The sequence below is a fragment of the Fringilla coelebs genome, assembly GCF_963513975.1.
Source record: "Fringilla coelebs genome assembly, chromosome: 3".
NCBI lineage: Eukaryota > Metazoa > Chordata > Aves > Passeriformes > Fringillidae > Fringilla > Fringilla coelebs.
In genome coordinates this window covers 105,733,998-105,746,984 of record NC_140030.1, presented here as the reverse complement: position 1 = coordinate 105,746,984, position 12,987 = coordinate 105,733,998, and the positions used below count along the sequence as shown (strand labels likewise).

The window sequence follows — 12,987 nt, the reverse complement described above, 5'->3', positions numbered from 1 at the left end:
TGTCCCTCCACCTCTGTCCCAGAGGCTGTTGCTTAACCTCTTTCCCCTAGGGAATTTTAGTATGAAAGTCAGTGACCTCCTGCATGAACCTGATGTGTGGCTGCTCCCTGAAATCCTCTCTCTCTTTATCTGCCCATATGTCCCCCTGTATTGCCACTGTTTCTCCTTCATAAAGAAGTTCTGCTCCCCTTGAGTCACCTGTTTCTCCTCTTGTTTGATGTGTGCAGCAATCCATTCCAATCTCCAAATTACTCCAAATTCACCATCATGAATCTGATAAGTCAAGCACCTTGAAAAACCAACCCTCTTTCCTTGATGGAGAATATGTTTGCATTGAGCTGAAGATCAGCAGTGCCCTCAGGGTGGGAGAGAGATCTGGGGATCACTGGGACACAGAAGGGGTTGCAGCAGGAAGAATTTGTAGTCTGAGAAAAGCTTAATTCTGGTACAAGGTGTTCCCATCCTCAACTCCTCTGTCCCATTCCCCACTACCTCACATCTGTGTTGGATTTGTTGCCTGCAGAGGGACATGAAAGCCTTTTGGGTCATGTTTTTTCCCAGAAGGTGACAGCAGAATTAATTGTGCAAACTACATATTGGCATAAATGCCATAAATCGGTAACCTTAGTGGAGCCATTTAAGTCTTTGTGGATTTTAGGAAATGCCTGGCATACCTTGCAGCACCAGAAAGGAGACAATGAACCTGGGCCATGTTTTATCTGGGTGGGATTTAGGCAGGTTAAAACCCAGGAGAAGCACAAGTGGAGGAGTCTGGGGATGTTACCCAGCCACGTGGGGAGCAGCTGACACGGTGTGTCCCTGAACAGGTCTGATCCGCTCCCGAATCCGAGGGGCAGACGTGGCAAAAGCAGCTGTCCTGACCTTCCTGGACAGCCACTGCGAGGTGAATAAGGACTGGCTGCTCCCTCTGCTGCAGAGGATCAAGGAGGTGAGTGCTCCTGAGAGACCAGAGTCACCCTCAGGGGAGGCATCCCCTTGTCCCCCTCCTCTCCCTCCCAGTGGGTATGACCATCCAATCACAACCAGCTGCATGAAAGCATCCAAGTAAGGGGTACAAAGAGACCTTTTGGGGTACAAAGTGGCCTTTTCTGATCTTCCTCCACCCAGCAGGCAGGTGGGGTGTCTGTGTGTCTGGGGGAGATGTGGGTGGCTGGGACAAGGTGTCTCCTGGGGCAGTGGGACTCTAAGTGGCAAGCACAGGTTGAGTGGTGATAGGGGAATACATGGGCAGTGCTCCAGCAGAGATTTTAATTAGGCTCATGTAAAATGCTCAGTGATGATGATTTAAGGGAGTGACGGCTCCTTGAATAGGGGCCGAATTTAATTTCATGCAAATTAAGCGCTAATAAATTGATTTAATAGGATTTAAATTCTGCTGATTTCAGAGCAGACAATGACATTTGCCTTTCTCTGGCGGCGACTCTCCTGCCAGACGTGCACACAGAGGCTGCTGGCCTCGTCACTCGAGTCAGGGGAGCTCTGTGCCTGTGACCTGCTGGCAGCAGAGTGCAGGGATTGATGCACCATCAGCCAGGGTGTGGATGCACTGTCCTTTCCCTTCACCCTTGCTGCACCTCTGCTACACCTCTGGCTCCTGGTGGCCACTGTTAATTACTCAGTAATTTTATAACTCCTGAGTTGCATTGACATAAGGGCAGCTGAGGAGCGAGGGGATGCTGAGGTGGTGGGTCATGGAAAAACCTGCCTGGCTGGTGTTCACAGTGCCCCTCCCCTAAGGCATCCTGCTTTTCACACCTGCAGATGTGGCAGCTGTGATGGCTGGGCTGTGCATCCCCTCTGTGTGTCACCAGGGGCAGGGGGGCACAGCACCAGGTCAGGTCCCTCCACCTGGGCAAGGGCAGTGGGTGCTGCTGGCGCTCATAGCACAGCCAGCTCTGCAGAGGTCCCAACCTCGCTTTGCAGGCTGGGCCACAGAGCTGCTGATAGATGGAAATGGGATGGAAATGGGCTGTTCATATCGTTGATCATGGCTCTGGTAGAGTTATGAGAACACATGCTGTGATATCCCACTGGAGCCTCATGGCTCGCCTGTCCAGGGTGGGATTTACTATTAAGCTTTGCAGCATCACTTGTTCCTCTAAGCTTTCTAAAGGTAGGCATCCCTTGCTTTGTGCCAAAGCCCTGCTTGTATTTCAGTAAGGAGTATCCAGAGCAATTGCCTCTTTCCCAGGCAGAGCTTTTGATGTGTTTTGTCAGGAGAGGGGCAGTGAAGGCAGCAGGAAGGGGGTTGGCAGATCTGCTTTCCCACACAGCTCCAGGATGGTGCCCCATGTCCAGCATCCACGGGGTAGGTGAATGTGAATGCCACGTGCAGCATCACCATAGGAGTTCCAGTGCCTTGTGGTCTGAATGCAGCATCAAACACACACATCACCTCTGTAAACTCTTCTGGATTGAATCTTTCCCCAGCTGGAAGTAAGGCAGTCTGTAAGCTTGCAGTGCTGCTCATTCTGCCCTGACCTTGCCCAGTATCTTGCAGCCTCAGGCAGCAGGGGAGATGTACTACAAAGAGTGTTGAGGAACCTGCAGAGCCAGAGGGGTCCCACATGCCGGCTTTTTAACTGCTCACAGAAGCTGCAGGATAAGGGCAGAGTCCTCAGTCTCCTTCTTCCAGGCCCACCGTCCCCATCCTTGCCAGCAGGGTTAAGGTATTGATCAGTGAAGTGTATGAAATGTTACTGCTGCCACCTTCAGGCTGTGCTCTAGAGATGGGCTCCCTGGCCAACTGCTCCATGAGGATCAGCTGCCTAGGAGGAGCATTTTCTCACTCTGTTGCTCCCAGGAGCAGCCTGTTTTGAGCTAGTGTGCTTTAAGTTCCAAGCAAATGAGCAGTGAGTGCCTCAAGGCACACCCATGACTTTTGCCACCACAGCCCAGCCACCCCGCTCTTTGCTTCTCTTATTTTCTCAGCCAGAGCAGCTATTCCTGCCGCTTTCCATGGTGGGAAGTGCCAGAGGCCGTGTGTGCCGCCATGAACCCAGGTGGAGGTGCCCCTCAAGCTCCACCTCGAGCTTTCCCAGCAGCTGATGGTTTTTCCCCCCACTGGTGGGCATGGGCAGCACATAGCCAGCACATGGATTTGGAAACAAGCAGGAAGAGCAAGTGATGGAGTGTAGGGGAAAGAGAGAGGGTCTGGGGGATCTCAGCCTTGTGCCTGGGAGGGTGCCTGTCTCAGGGAACAGCAGTGATGGTCAGTGTCTCACACCAGCATGTTTACAAACACATGGCTGAGAGTGTGAGCCTGGGCTCTTATTTTTATTTATGGAGCAAATATCTCTAGAGTCATTAATGGTGGATTTCAACCAGGTAACTTTTCTAAAAATGTAATTATCCATCCTGAGGTATTTTTACAGTATGACTCAACAAGCTCATCCCAAAACTGGATTTGCACATGGCACTGGGATGAACCAATGAATGGTGACCCCCCACTCCCAGCTCAAATACCCCCACTCTGGTGCTTTGCTGGGAAAAAGGAGACACATAAAGGGCAGCCTGCCTAATCTTTGCCTAATCCTGCTATGGGGTTAGAAGAGCAACTGTGGCCCTTTTTGTTGTCCAGTACAAGGTCAGGATGTAGAGGCTGAGAGCCACTCTGCCCTTCTCCAAGGATGAAATATATCTGTTATCTTCAGGAGCATTTTCAGAGTTTTTTCCTGTTGGTTTAGATCCATACATCAGTGTGTTTGAGAATGGCATTGCAGAAACAAATTCTCAGGTTTGTGAGAGAGAATTGGAGGTTTGGCTGTTGTTAATATTAACATGCCCTGGTATGGGTGGGTAGCAAAAAAAAAAAAACCAGAAAGATGAAGCTGCCTATAATAAGATCTGGTGCTCAGCCCAAAATAAATCATAGCAACAGCACTGTGCTCTTGAGCATGCCGTGCTTTTCTTTTGAGGGTCAGAGAGACCTTCATGAAAGCTGAGCAAATATATATGTTCCCAGGACATGGCAGGGAAAGTGAGGCAGGGAGAAGACAGCACTGCTCAAGGTGAGTATCTTGCAGTAGTGCTCTCAGCCCAGATGTGAAGGGGATTTTCTTACAAGAAGTTGTGGAGTGCAGTGAGCAGAGTGGAATTGAAACTGGGGGTGGGTGTCAGCTCCTAGAAGTGCTCCCCGTTAAGATGCTTGAGGGGCAGGTTTTAAATGGGTGGATGCAATCCTTTCCCTGCACTGCTCAGCACACAAAGCAGAGGCTTTGCTTTAAACCTTGCCCTAGCCTCAGGCAGTTAAAGGATGCCTGGCTGTACTGAGCTGTGGCAGGCTGGGGGGCACTGTGCAGCAGCCAGGATAGATTTGGAGGGTTTGAAAGGCTCACCCTGCTTGGATGTGGTTTGTGTTTCCCTGTGCAGTACAGAGGTGCAGCAGACCTTGCCCTTTCAGTGAGATGTTTGACTCTCAGAAAGTAATGGTGAGACCCCTGGCTTGACCCTGTTATGGAAATACCAAGTATTTGTCATGCTCAATTGGAAAATCAGCTCTAGTCCAGCTCCCAGCTCGTGGCCTTTGGTTGCTTCTTCCTACAGCTGCATTTGAATACTTCTTTGTCAGGACTAATTTCTAAAACAAAGTCTTTCCCCAGTGAGAGAGCAAGCCCGAGTGTGCTCAGATGCTTTGCTTTGTATAGCTGTGAAAAACAATTTGATCTGGTGAGGGTAAAACCTTGAAGTTTGAGCTATAATTGGAGTTTGGGATTTTTGAAAAGAAAAAGGGAGATAAGAGACCAGTCAAAGCTGTCAGAGTCTCTTCCTCCTGTAGATATTTTTGTTCATAACTGTTTGTATAATCTCTTTGCCCATAACAAGATGTTAATTAAATCACCACCAACTATTTTGAATAAATCAGGTCTTTCTTTTTTAACCCTTTCACAACTTTGGCAAAACTAACTGTACTGCCATAGTTGGTGCATTTAAAAAAATACCCATATTTAAGCTATTTGCCTGTGTTTTTCCTCTGTCATTTCAATTGCCTGTTTGTCATTTGACTTCTGAAATCCAGTTAAAAGTATTTAAGGGAGGTGAAAGGGAAATATTTTGGTGGATTTGTAAAAGGCAGAAGGAGCTTTGCATCCAGCCCAGCTGGCTGCCAAGTACAGGCACAGTCTGAGGAGGAGGCAGTGAGGGACACTTGTCCCAGGCAAAACTGAATGACTCCAGTGTTTGCAGGCATTTGGTGTCTCCAGGAGTTTGGAGCCCCTTGCCCAGTTTGAGGGGTGTCATCTGAAGTCAGGGGTGTTTTTGCTTCTGCTTTGCAGGATCCCACCCGGGTGGTCAGTCCCGTTATTGACATCATCAACCTGGACACCTTTGCCTACGTGGCAGCTTCCTCAGACCTCAGAGGAGGTGAGTCCAAGCTTTGTGCATGTCCTGTGGGCATCCATTCCGTGGTGGGGATGTGCACTGGCCTTTGCACCACACCTCTGTCTCCTGCTGCCTCACAAAAAAGCACATGAACGCTGCTCAGTGCTGCTCCCAGGCTGCTCCACACACAGGGGAGTGTGGTGTGAGCTGTGTGCTTGCTACAGTGGGTGGTCAAGCAGGAAAGAAGGGTCACATCAAAGCCACCCTGGGCAGCACTGGAAGTGACAGGGGGAGATGGGAGATGTCTAGGCAACAACTGGAGGATGCAAGTGTACTGCTTATTAGTATGCCTGTGCTATTTGGAGCACACAGTATCCATCAGAGCGTGCACAGGGGGACTAGGTTTCAGCAGCAGCTTTAATTCTGACTTTTCCTGCCTTTGGAGCATTTGACTTTGAAATTGTAATGCAACGTGCTGTTTCTTGTTCATATGTAGTAGTGAAATATGTTAGGCATTGGACTTTCCTCTCAAGAGCTGCATCTCTGTGGCTGAAGTCATTTGAAAGTGGGGAAAATGTTCCATCAAACACAGCTCCTGCAGCCTGCATTGCCTCCTAATCCATATCAATTTCTAATTTCCCCATGGCACTTCTCTGCTCTGGTTTTAGGTTTTGACTGGAGTCTGCATTTCAAATGGGAGCAGCTTTCCCCGGAGCAGAAAGCCAAGCGACTTGATCCCACCGAGCCCATTAAGTAAGTCAGGAGGGGGAAGGAAGCACCCAGGACAGGCTTCTCATGTGACCACATGTGTGTCCCTATGCTCCACAGCAGTGTGCAATCTCTTCCAGGACAGCTCTGAACTTCTAGTACCTCTAGTGAGCTCCTGGCTAGCCTGGGTTTTGCAGTACAGCTTCACCTTCCAACACTGAAGCCTTGGAATGCCACAAAGATGGGAGGGCTGTGTTTATGGTTACTGGGGTTTTGGTAGTGCTAAGGATTGTGGTTAGGGGAAAAGCCCAGTGCTGTAGCAAGCTGCTTCCCTCAGTTCAGCTACCACTTAAGAATAAGGCAGCGTCCTCATGATAAACTTGGTGTCTAGTCCAGCCTTCCCAGATCAGCACTGCTCTTCTGTACCTCACTGAAGACTCCTCAGAAATGGGAATGTGCAGCGGAGGGAGCAAAGCTGAACTGGAGCATGTGTCCTCATGCCATGGGATGGAGGGGTCCTTCATTCTGCTGGAAATCTCTGCTGGCAGCAAGCCTGGTGCTGGTGTGTGCACCCCCAGCCAGATGTGAGGCTTGGAGGACCCCAAGTGTTGGGGAAGCTCAGGGCCTCAGAAGGCTCCCAGGGGAGAAGAGCAGTGCTTCTCCTGTTAAGAGCAGAGGATGCTGCTCTTAACAGGAGCTCTCATAGGCTTCCCAAAGGTTGGCCTTGCATTCCTGATCACTCTGCAGTGTAGGGCACTGTGGAGATCAGCCTGGGCACAGCAGTCACCCCAGTTCCTCCCAGGCCTATACCGAGGCATTCAGACTGTCTGCAACTGAATGGAGATGGGACTTGTGCCAGCAAGCAGCAAGTCTCCTCAAGCTATCTTCTGAGCCTGGCCTCCCCTCCTCCACAGGCCTTCTCTGTGCAGTTTCCTTAGCTAATCCAAAGAAAAAAAAAATAACCCTGGTTTGAAATAAAGATCACACAGCTAGTGATGGCTTTTAAAAAGCCCTTCTGAATTGACTGTGCCTTCCTCTCCCCGGTGGAATGGTGCTCTTAATAGGCTGGCTCCAGGCAAAGAGCCCGTCTGAGTGAATAACCCCCGAGTGCTAAGTGCATTTTTGATGCTGAAGCCTACAATCAGGGCTGTCAACTTTGGGCTTGTAGGAGTTGTGCTGACGGGTGCATTAGCCAGTCATTAAGTGCCAGGCAATTTATGATTGGCAGCAGAGCACCAAGGTGGCTGAAAGAAAGGCTCAGATGCATTTTGGGGTGTTTTGTCCTTTTCTTGGTGAGAAGGTGATGTCCTGGTCGTGGAAGAGGAGGCAAAGGGAAGGGCTTCTTCTGTGCATCCAGGTGCTGCAGCAGTGCTTGAGAGTGTGTCCTCTTCTCCTTGTGCATTCTTCAGGACACCCATCATTGCTGGGGGGCTGTTTGTGATTGACAAGGCCTGGTTCAACCACCTGGGGAAGTATGACAGTGCCATGGACATCTGGGGTGGAGAGAACTTTGGTGAGTTGTTTTGCATCCTGCTGTGCCTTGCTGTATTGGATTCCCTTTCTGAGTCATGCTCGATGGATACAAGGTCATTTCAGACTTCACTTTGAATGTTCTGGGTGGTTTCCCTCATTTACCTACATAGGTTGTGGTCTCAGGAGAGTGAGAGATCCAGCAACCACGAATTAAGTGAGCAATTGTTGGCACTTGGGACTGCCTACCTTCCATGCTGCTTTGATTTCCTGTAGGTAAATACCTTCAACCACACCGTTTTCAGCTTCGGTGTTACAGTAGATGAGAGAACACTACATGCACCCTTCTATTCCTTCCTGGTCTTATTTTCTCCTTAATAAATTAAAGAATTTGTCCTAATCTATTAATGACAGCATTTCCAAGCTATGAACTGAGGTATCAGCCCCTCCTTGAGTTGGGAGAGTATACGAAACTGTAGCTCCATCAGCATGCAGCAAACAGGTGGCAGAGTACCAGGGCTGCTTATCCATTCCTGTATCCCTGGGTGGCTGGGAGCTGCCCAGCTCTCTCTCATACTGTCACTTTTCCTGCACCAAAAAAAAAAGGGTTGAGCTCATCTAAATTCTGTCACCTCTGGCCCTTATCATGGGACAAGATAGACATAAAGAAATCTCCTGCAAGCACACTTGAGAGGGCACATGAAAGAGGTAACAGCCTGTCCCTTGTCCCCTTGTCCAGCAGAGCTGGATCGGGCTCTGCTGTTGTTCCTTTGAAGCTGCAGTGATGCTGTGGATCAGAACAGCAGGCTGTACCCAGGAAGGAAGGGGGAGGCACTCGATGTCAGGCAGACAGATCAGAACCTGGCTTTAATAGCTTGCACCTCTGGGGAGTGGGGCTAGCCAGGAAGGAAGGCTCTTGTGTCTCAACACACACAGCAATGCTGTCAGTCATCCAAGGGAGCAGATGCTGCTGCCTTGCAGTAATCCATCCACTGCCTGGCACTGGTGTTTCCTTCACATGCCTTGTCCCTCTAGATATATTTTATTTATTTCTATCTTGTTATGCAGTAGGAATCTCACTTTTTCATGCTTTCTCTCTGTCTTGCCTTTGAAGTGACCCAAAGGATCTGAGTGGGGCTGCTGTGAGGAAACCTGGGAGGGGAGTGGCAGCCCTCCCACCTCCCCTGCTGGATCAATAGCCCAAACAAAACATTCAAGAAGGGAACTAGACAGGAGAGGAGCTGCCATGCTGTGCCTGACCTGCTATCTGTCTGTGCTCATCATTTGTCTCTGACAGCAGCCAGCAGGAGCTGCTCCTGGGAGAGAAACAGTGACAGGACAGCTTGCTCCTGGGAGAAGCTCCATCCTGGCAGCTTGTCCCATGCCCTGTAACAGGAGGCATTGTGCTCCTTATGCCCATCCTGCAGAGGAGAGGTTTCCCCTACTGATGCTCTGCCCCAGGAGGCTGGTCCTGACCAGACATGCACTGGCAGTGGTGCAGGGGTACCATGGTGACAAAGGAAGGCAAAGTCAAGGTTAACATTGTGACAACAAAGTGCAGGTCTGCATAGCAGCAGGGCAGATCCCATCTTGCCCATTTTCCTGGGACCAGAAGCATGCCTGGCTTACAGCTCCACCTCCTGCAGGTGCAGCAGTTGAGGGCAGTGTCCCATCAGGCAAAGCAAAAGTGAGCGTGGTTGCCTTTGAAGGAGGACACCAAAGGTGTTTTGCTTCTTAAATTTACTGAATTCCCTGTAGATGAGTAATGGCAAGGAGGACTTGCAGGCCAGCAAGAAGTGCTAGAGGTATCTTGCTGAATGAAGGCCAAGTCCAGCACACCCCAACGTGTACTGCTCACACCCCCTCCTGGGGGTCACTTGGAGGGGCCATGTCCACTGGCAACATCTCTTGAGGGTCAAGGGAAGGATGCTGCTGGTTCCTGCTCCCCTGGCTCCTCTGAGCTGACCCTGTACCATGCTTCAGTTGGTGCTTCAGTTTGCCTTCCCTTGGGGCACTTAGCTCTTGGCTCCCTGTCTGGAGATCTTGTTTGTTACCTGCTATGGATGGCTCCAGGGGTGATCCCTCCCTGTGGAAATCTGTGCTTTTATTGTTTCTGCTGTACCTGGAGCAGGCTCTGCAGGGTGCAACTAGCCTGAAGTAAAGAGCTCAGACTCCTCAGAATCTCCTGTGTCCTCATTCCAGTTCACAATACACAGAGATGACCTCTTCACCAGGCTTTGTGAAAAAGCCAGGCAAGGAGTGAATGGTGTGAGTCTTTCAGCACACCAGGGAGCTGCTCTTCTCACAGGCCCAGCAGAAGGACCAGAGGAGGGGAAGGCAGCTTGCAGTGACCATGCTGTACTCCACAGCTGCTCAGCTGGTTGTCCCCTTGTACTGGGTGCCCTTATGACTGACACAGCAGTGCCAGCAGAGATGCACAGACAAGTGACAGCAGCAGCCACGTGCGAGGAGAGCCGAGAGCAGCAGCTCAGAGTGGGCACATCCTGCCATAATCTCATTTCCCTGCAGCTGTGATTAAGCTTGCTCCCAATATAGCACCAGGACATGGCACAAGGGCACGTTTTATTGGCCTCTTAATACCCAGCACTGGGGAAAGTGGTGAGGCTCCAGCTGCTGTTGGCAGCTCTTGCATGTAAACACGGCAGTGAAGGGAAGGGGAGGGAGTTTCTGGGAAGGAATACTGCTCCCTGCTGTGCTTTCCCACCCCTGCCATTGCTTGTCCCTGCTGCCAGGGCCAGCTGTTGGGGATGGGATCAAAAACTTGAATTTTGGATCCAGGCATCAAGGCAAGAAGGCTTTGCAGCTGTGTCAGCCTTCCCTTCCCATCAGCTCAGGAGCAGGCGAGTGTGCTGAGAGCAGGACGGGAGCAACATGAACCTGGCTCTCACCTCTGCAGCAGCTCAGGGCTGAGCCCTGTGTGCTCAGAGGGCTTTGGAGGTCCAGGCTCCAATTGGCCTTTGCTCCCTGAAGCTGTCAGCTGTTCTTGGAGGGATGGAAGCTTTGTAAGCCAGCAGTGCCTGCCCTTGGAGGGAGAGTCCTGTTGGCACTGCCCAGTTCCTGCCACAGGTGCTTGTCTTGCCAGCATCCGACCTGGGGACAAGTCATCCTTGTGCTGGCATGTATGAGGGGACTGCTGGGAGCACAGTTTGGCAAAGACAGTGGGTGTTCTCCTGTCTTAATTGTGTAGTTAAATAGGGGGGTGTGTGTGAAAAGGAATTACTAGTTTTGCAGTAGATACATGCTACATATAGCTCTGCACTGTCAACAGATGATAAAATAGGATTCAGAGAACTGCAGAAGCCTTTTCATTTTAATTTCATTTCTTTTCCACGCCGGTTCTGTCTGACAATAGAGCTACAGATTCATAGCTTCATAAGCATCAGGACCAGATGGACCCATTAGATCAGCCATGCTGCTTACCCTTCCTACCTCATCCAGCTCCCTGCCAAGAGCTTTATAACTTCTGGTGTCAATTGTGCCATGGGCTCATTTTCCTTGAGAGGGGCCCTGTGGGCCAGCCATAGAGTGGCTTGGAGTGACTGGGAGACATTTCCCATACTGACAACTTATCCAGATTTTTGGGATAATCCCTTCCACCACTGACCTTTGCTTGTGTGAAGGTGTGTGCATTACTTGTTTGCAGCACTGGCACTCAAGGCCCAGAGTACCTGGGCAGGATGAGCTCCTGTCCATTTCGGGACAGGCGATGGATGCACAGCTCTCTGTCCACTTTGCAGAGTCAATGGTGGATTCATAAAGATAATGACAGTTGTAGTCATTAATGGAGAGAATTCATAGCTTCTCCTGGTGAACTTGAGAGCCCTTTGGAGGGAAGTGACTCTGAAAGAGGCAGTGCAGAAGTAATAAGGGAGGCACAGAACTGGCGGGAGGATTCTGCAGTGTATGAAAAGGGACCTGCTTACCGTCTCACATTGAGACCATTGTGATTGCACCTGCTGTGCTGGAGGCAGGTTTCAAGTGCACTGACTTCAAACAGCTTGCAAAGAAGCTTTGAAATGTGCTTTTAAGGCCGTTGTGCCTAGGAAAGCCAGTCTGGTAATTGATTTACCCCAGTTTAATGTTGCAGAGGATGAAGGAAGAGCTAACACCAGGATTCAGACTGCTCTAGGACAGAAAGACAAAGTGCTGAAGCTGCTTCTCTTACAGAAATCTCTTTCCGTGTGTGGATGTGTGGAGGGAGCCTGGAAATCATCCCCTGCAGTCGTGTTGGGCACGTCTTTAGGAAGAAACATCCCTACGTCTTTCCAGAGGGAAATGCCAATACATACATCAAGTAAGTGGTTTGTACTTGCTTTGTTTTGTTGGTTTTTTGTTTTTTTTTTTTTTTGGTGAATTAGCCTTGTAGATAGAGGAGGGAGCAGAGAAGACAGGCAAGAAAGTTTGTTAGGAAAACTTTGAAATATCCTTGGGCAGGAATTTCTTGAGCTGAAGAAAATGTAAGTCAATACAACTGTCCCATAGGATTTCTCCAGTGTTGAGAATATGACAGAAATAGGACATTTGTGTGGTAGCTTTCGTCAGCACAGAAATGGAGGGATGGCCCCAGCACATCCCTGAGAGCTGGCTGCTGGGTCATCAAATGGTTTAGACCTCGAGGTCATCAGAACACATTTGTAATGACCTGAAACGAGGCTGCCAGCAGCGTCTGTCAGTAGCCAGTGACCTTAGCTGAGGGCTCAGTGTGGCTCAGCTGAACCAGAAAATTTGGTTCCCAGTGCCTCTCCGGGATGGGAGCCACACATCTTGCTGGAAAGGGTGGTTCTGTCTCCAGGCTGGTGCTCTCCCCTGAGCAGAGGCAGCAGTGGGCTGCACCTGGCTGGCATGGACCAAAGGGACTGCCAGGGCATACCAGCTGAAGGGCACCTCTCCTCACACACAGCAACACAGGCTGAATCAGGTACTGAAAGGGCTGCCTGAAATGGGCTAAGATCCTGGAAACATCAGGCAGAGAAGGAGAAAATCCAGAAGTGGGAATAGGCATGGGAAAGATGATCAGAGCAGCTAGTGAGGTCAGGAAGTATTTCCTCCATTTTTAGAGTGTGAGGCTGAACGTTGTTGCTGAAGTGAGTGACAGAGAAAAGCACTGGGGGCACTTACAGTAAATGCAGGGTTGTTTCTGAGCTAACCTGCAGCTGTGAGTGCTTACACAGCAGGCTTTCCTTTTACTGTGGGCTTCCCACTGTCAGAAAGCAGCATTTGTGAAGACCCAGGTATCTGCCACAGGGCTACTGCTGACCCAGGCTCTCTCAGCCTTTGCTTGAGACGAGGGGGAGTGCAAATGACACCTCTCACTAAGACCTGTGGAAAATCACAGGTGATTTCCAGCCACACAGTGGGTGGAGCAGGAAGGGGATGGCTGTGACAGGCACAGGGCATCATCAGGGAGCAGAGCACAAATTTGAGAATCACTAGGAGGGCTCTTGCTTT

The 12,987-nt window shown here is 50.2% G+C and overlaps 1 protein-coding gene across 1 annotated transcript in view; it reads left to right on the top strand.

Annotated features, from left to right (window-relative positions):
- Window positions 1–12,987, top strand: part of GALNT14 (polypeptide N-acetylgalactosaminyltransferase 14) — a gene marked incomplete at its 5' end in the record, with an annotated part of 92,616 nt that overhangs the window by 65,444 nt on the left and 14,185 nt on the right. Inside the window, 5 exons of the mRNA XM_084202532.1 lie at window positions 828–949; window positions 5,295–5,382; window positions 6,009–6,093; window positions 7,458–7,561; window positions 11,707–11,833. Coding sequence (XP_084058658.1) covers window positions 828–949; window positions 5,295–5,382; window positions 6,009–6,093; window positions 7,458–7,561; window positions 11,707–11,833 — 526 coding nt within the window. The remainder of the gene's footprint in view (window positions 1–827; window positions 950–5,294; window positions 5,383–6,008; window positions 6,094–7,457; window positions 7,562–11,706; window positions 11,834–12,987) is intronic.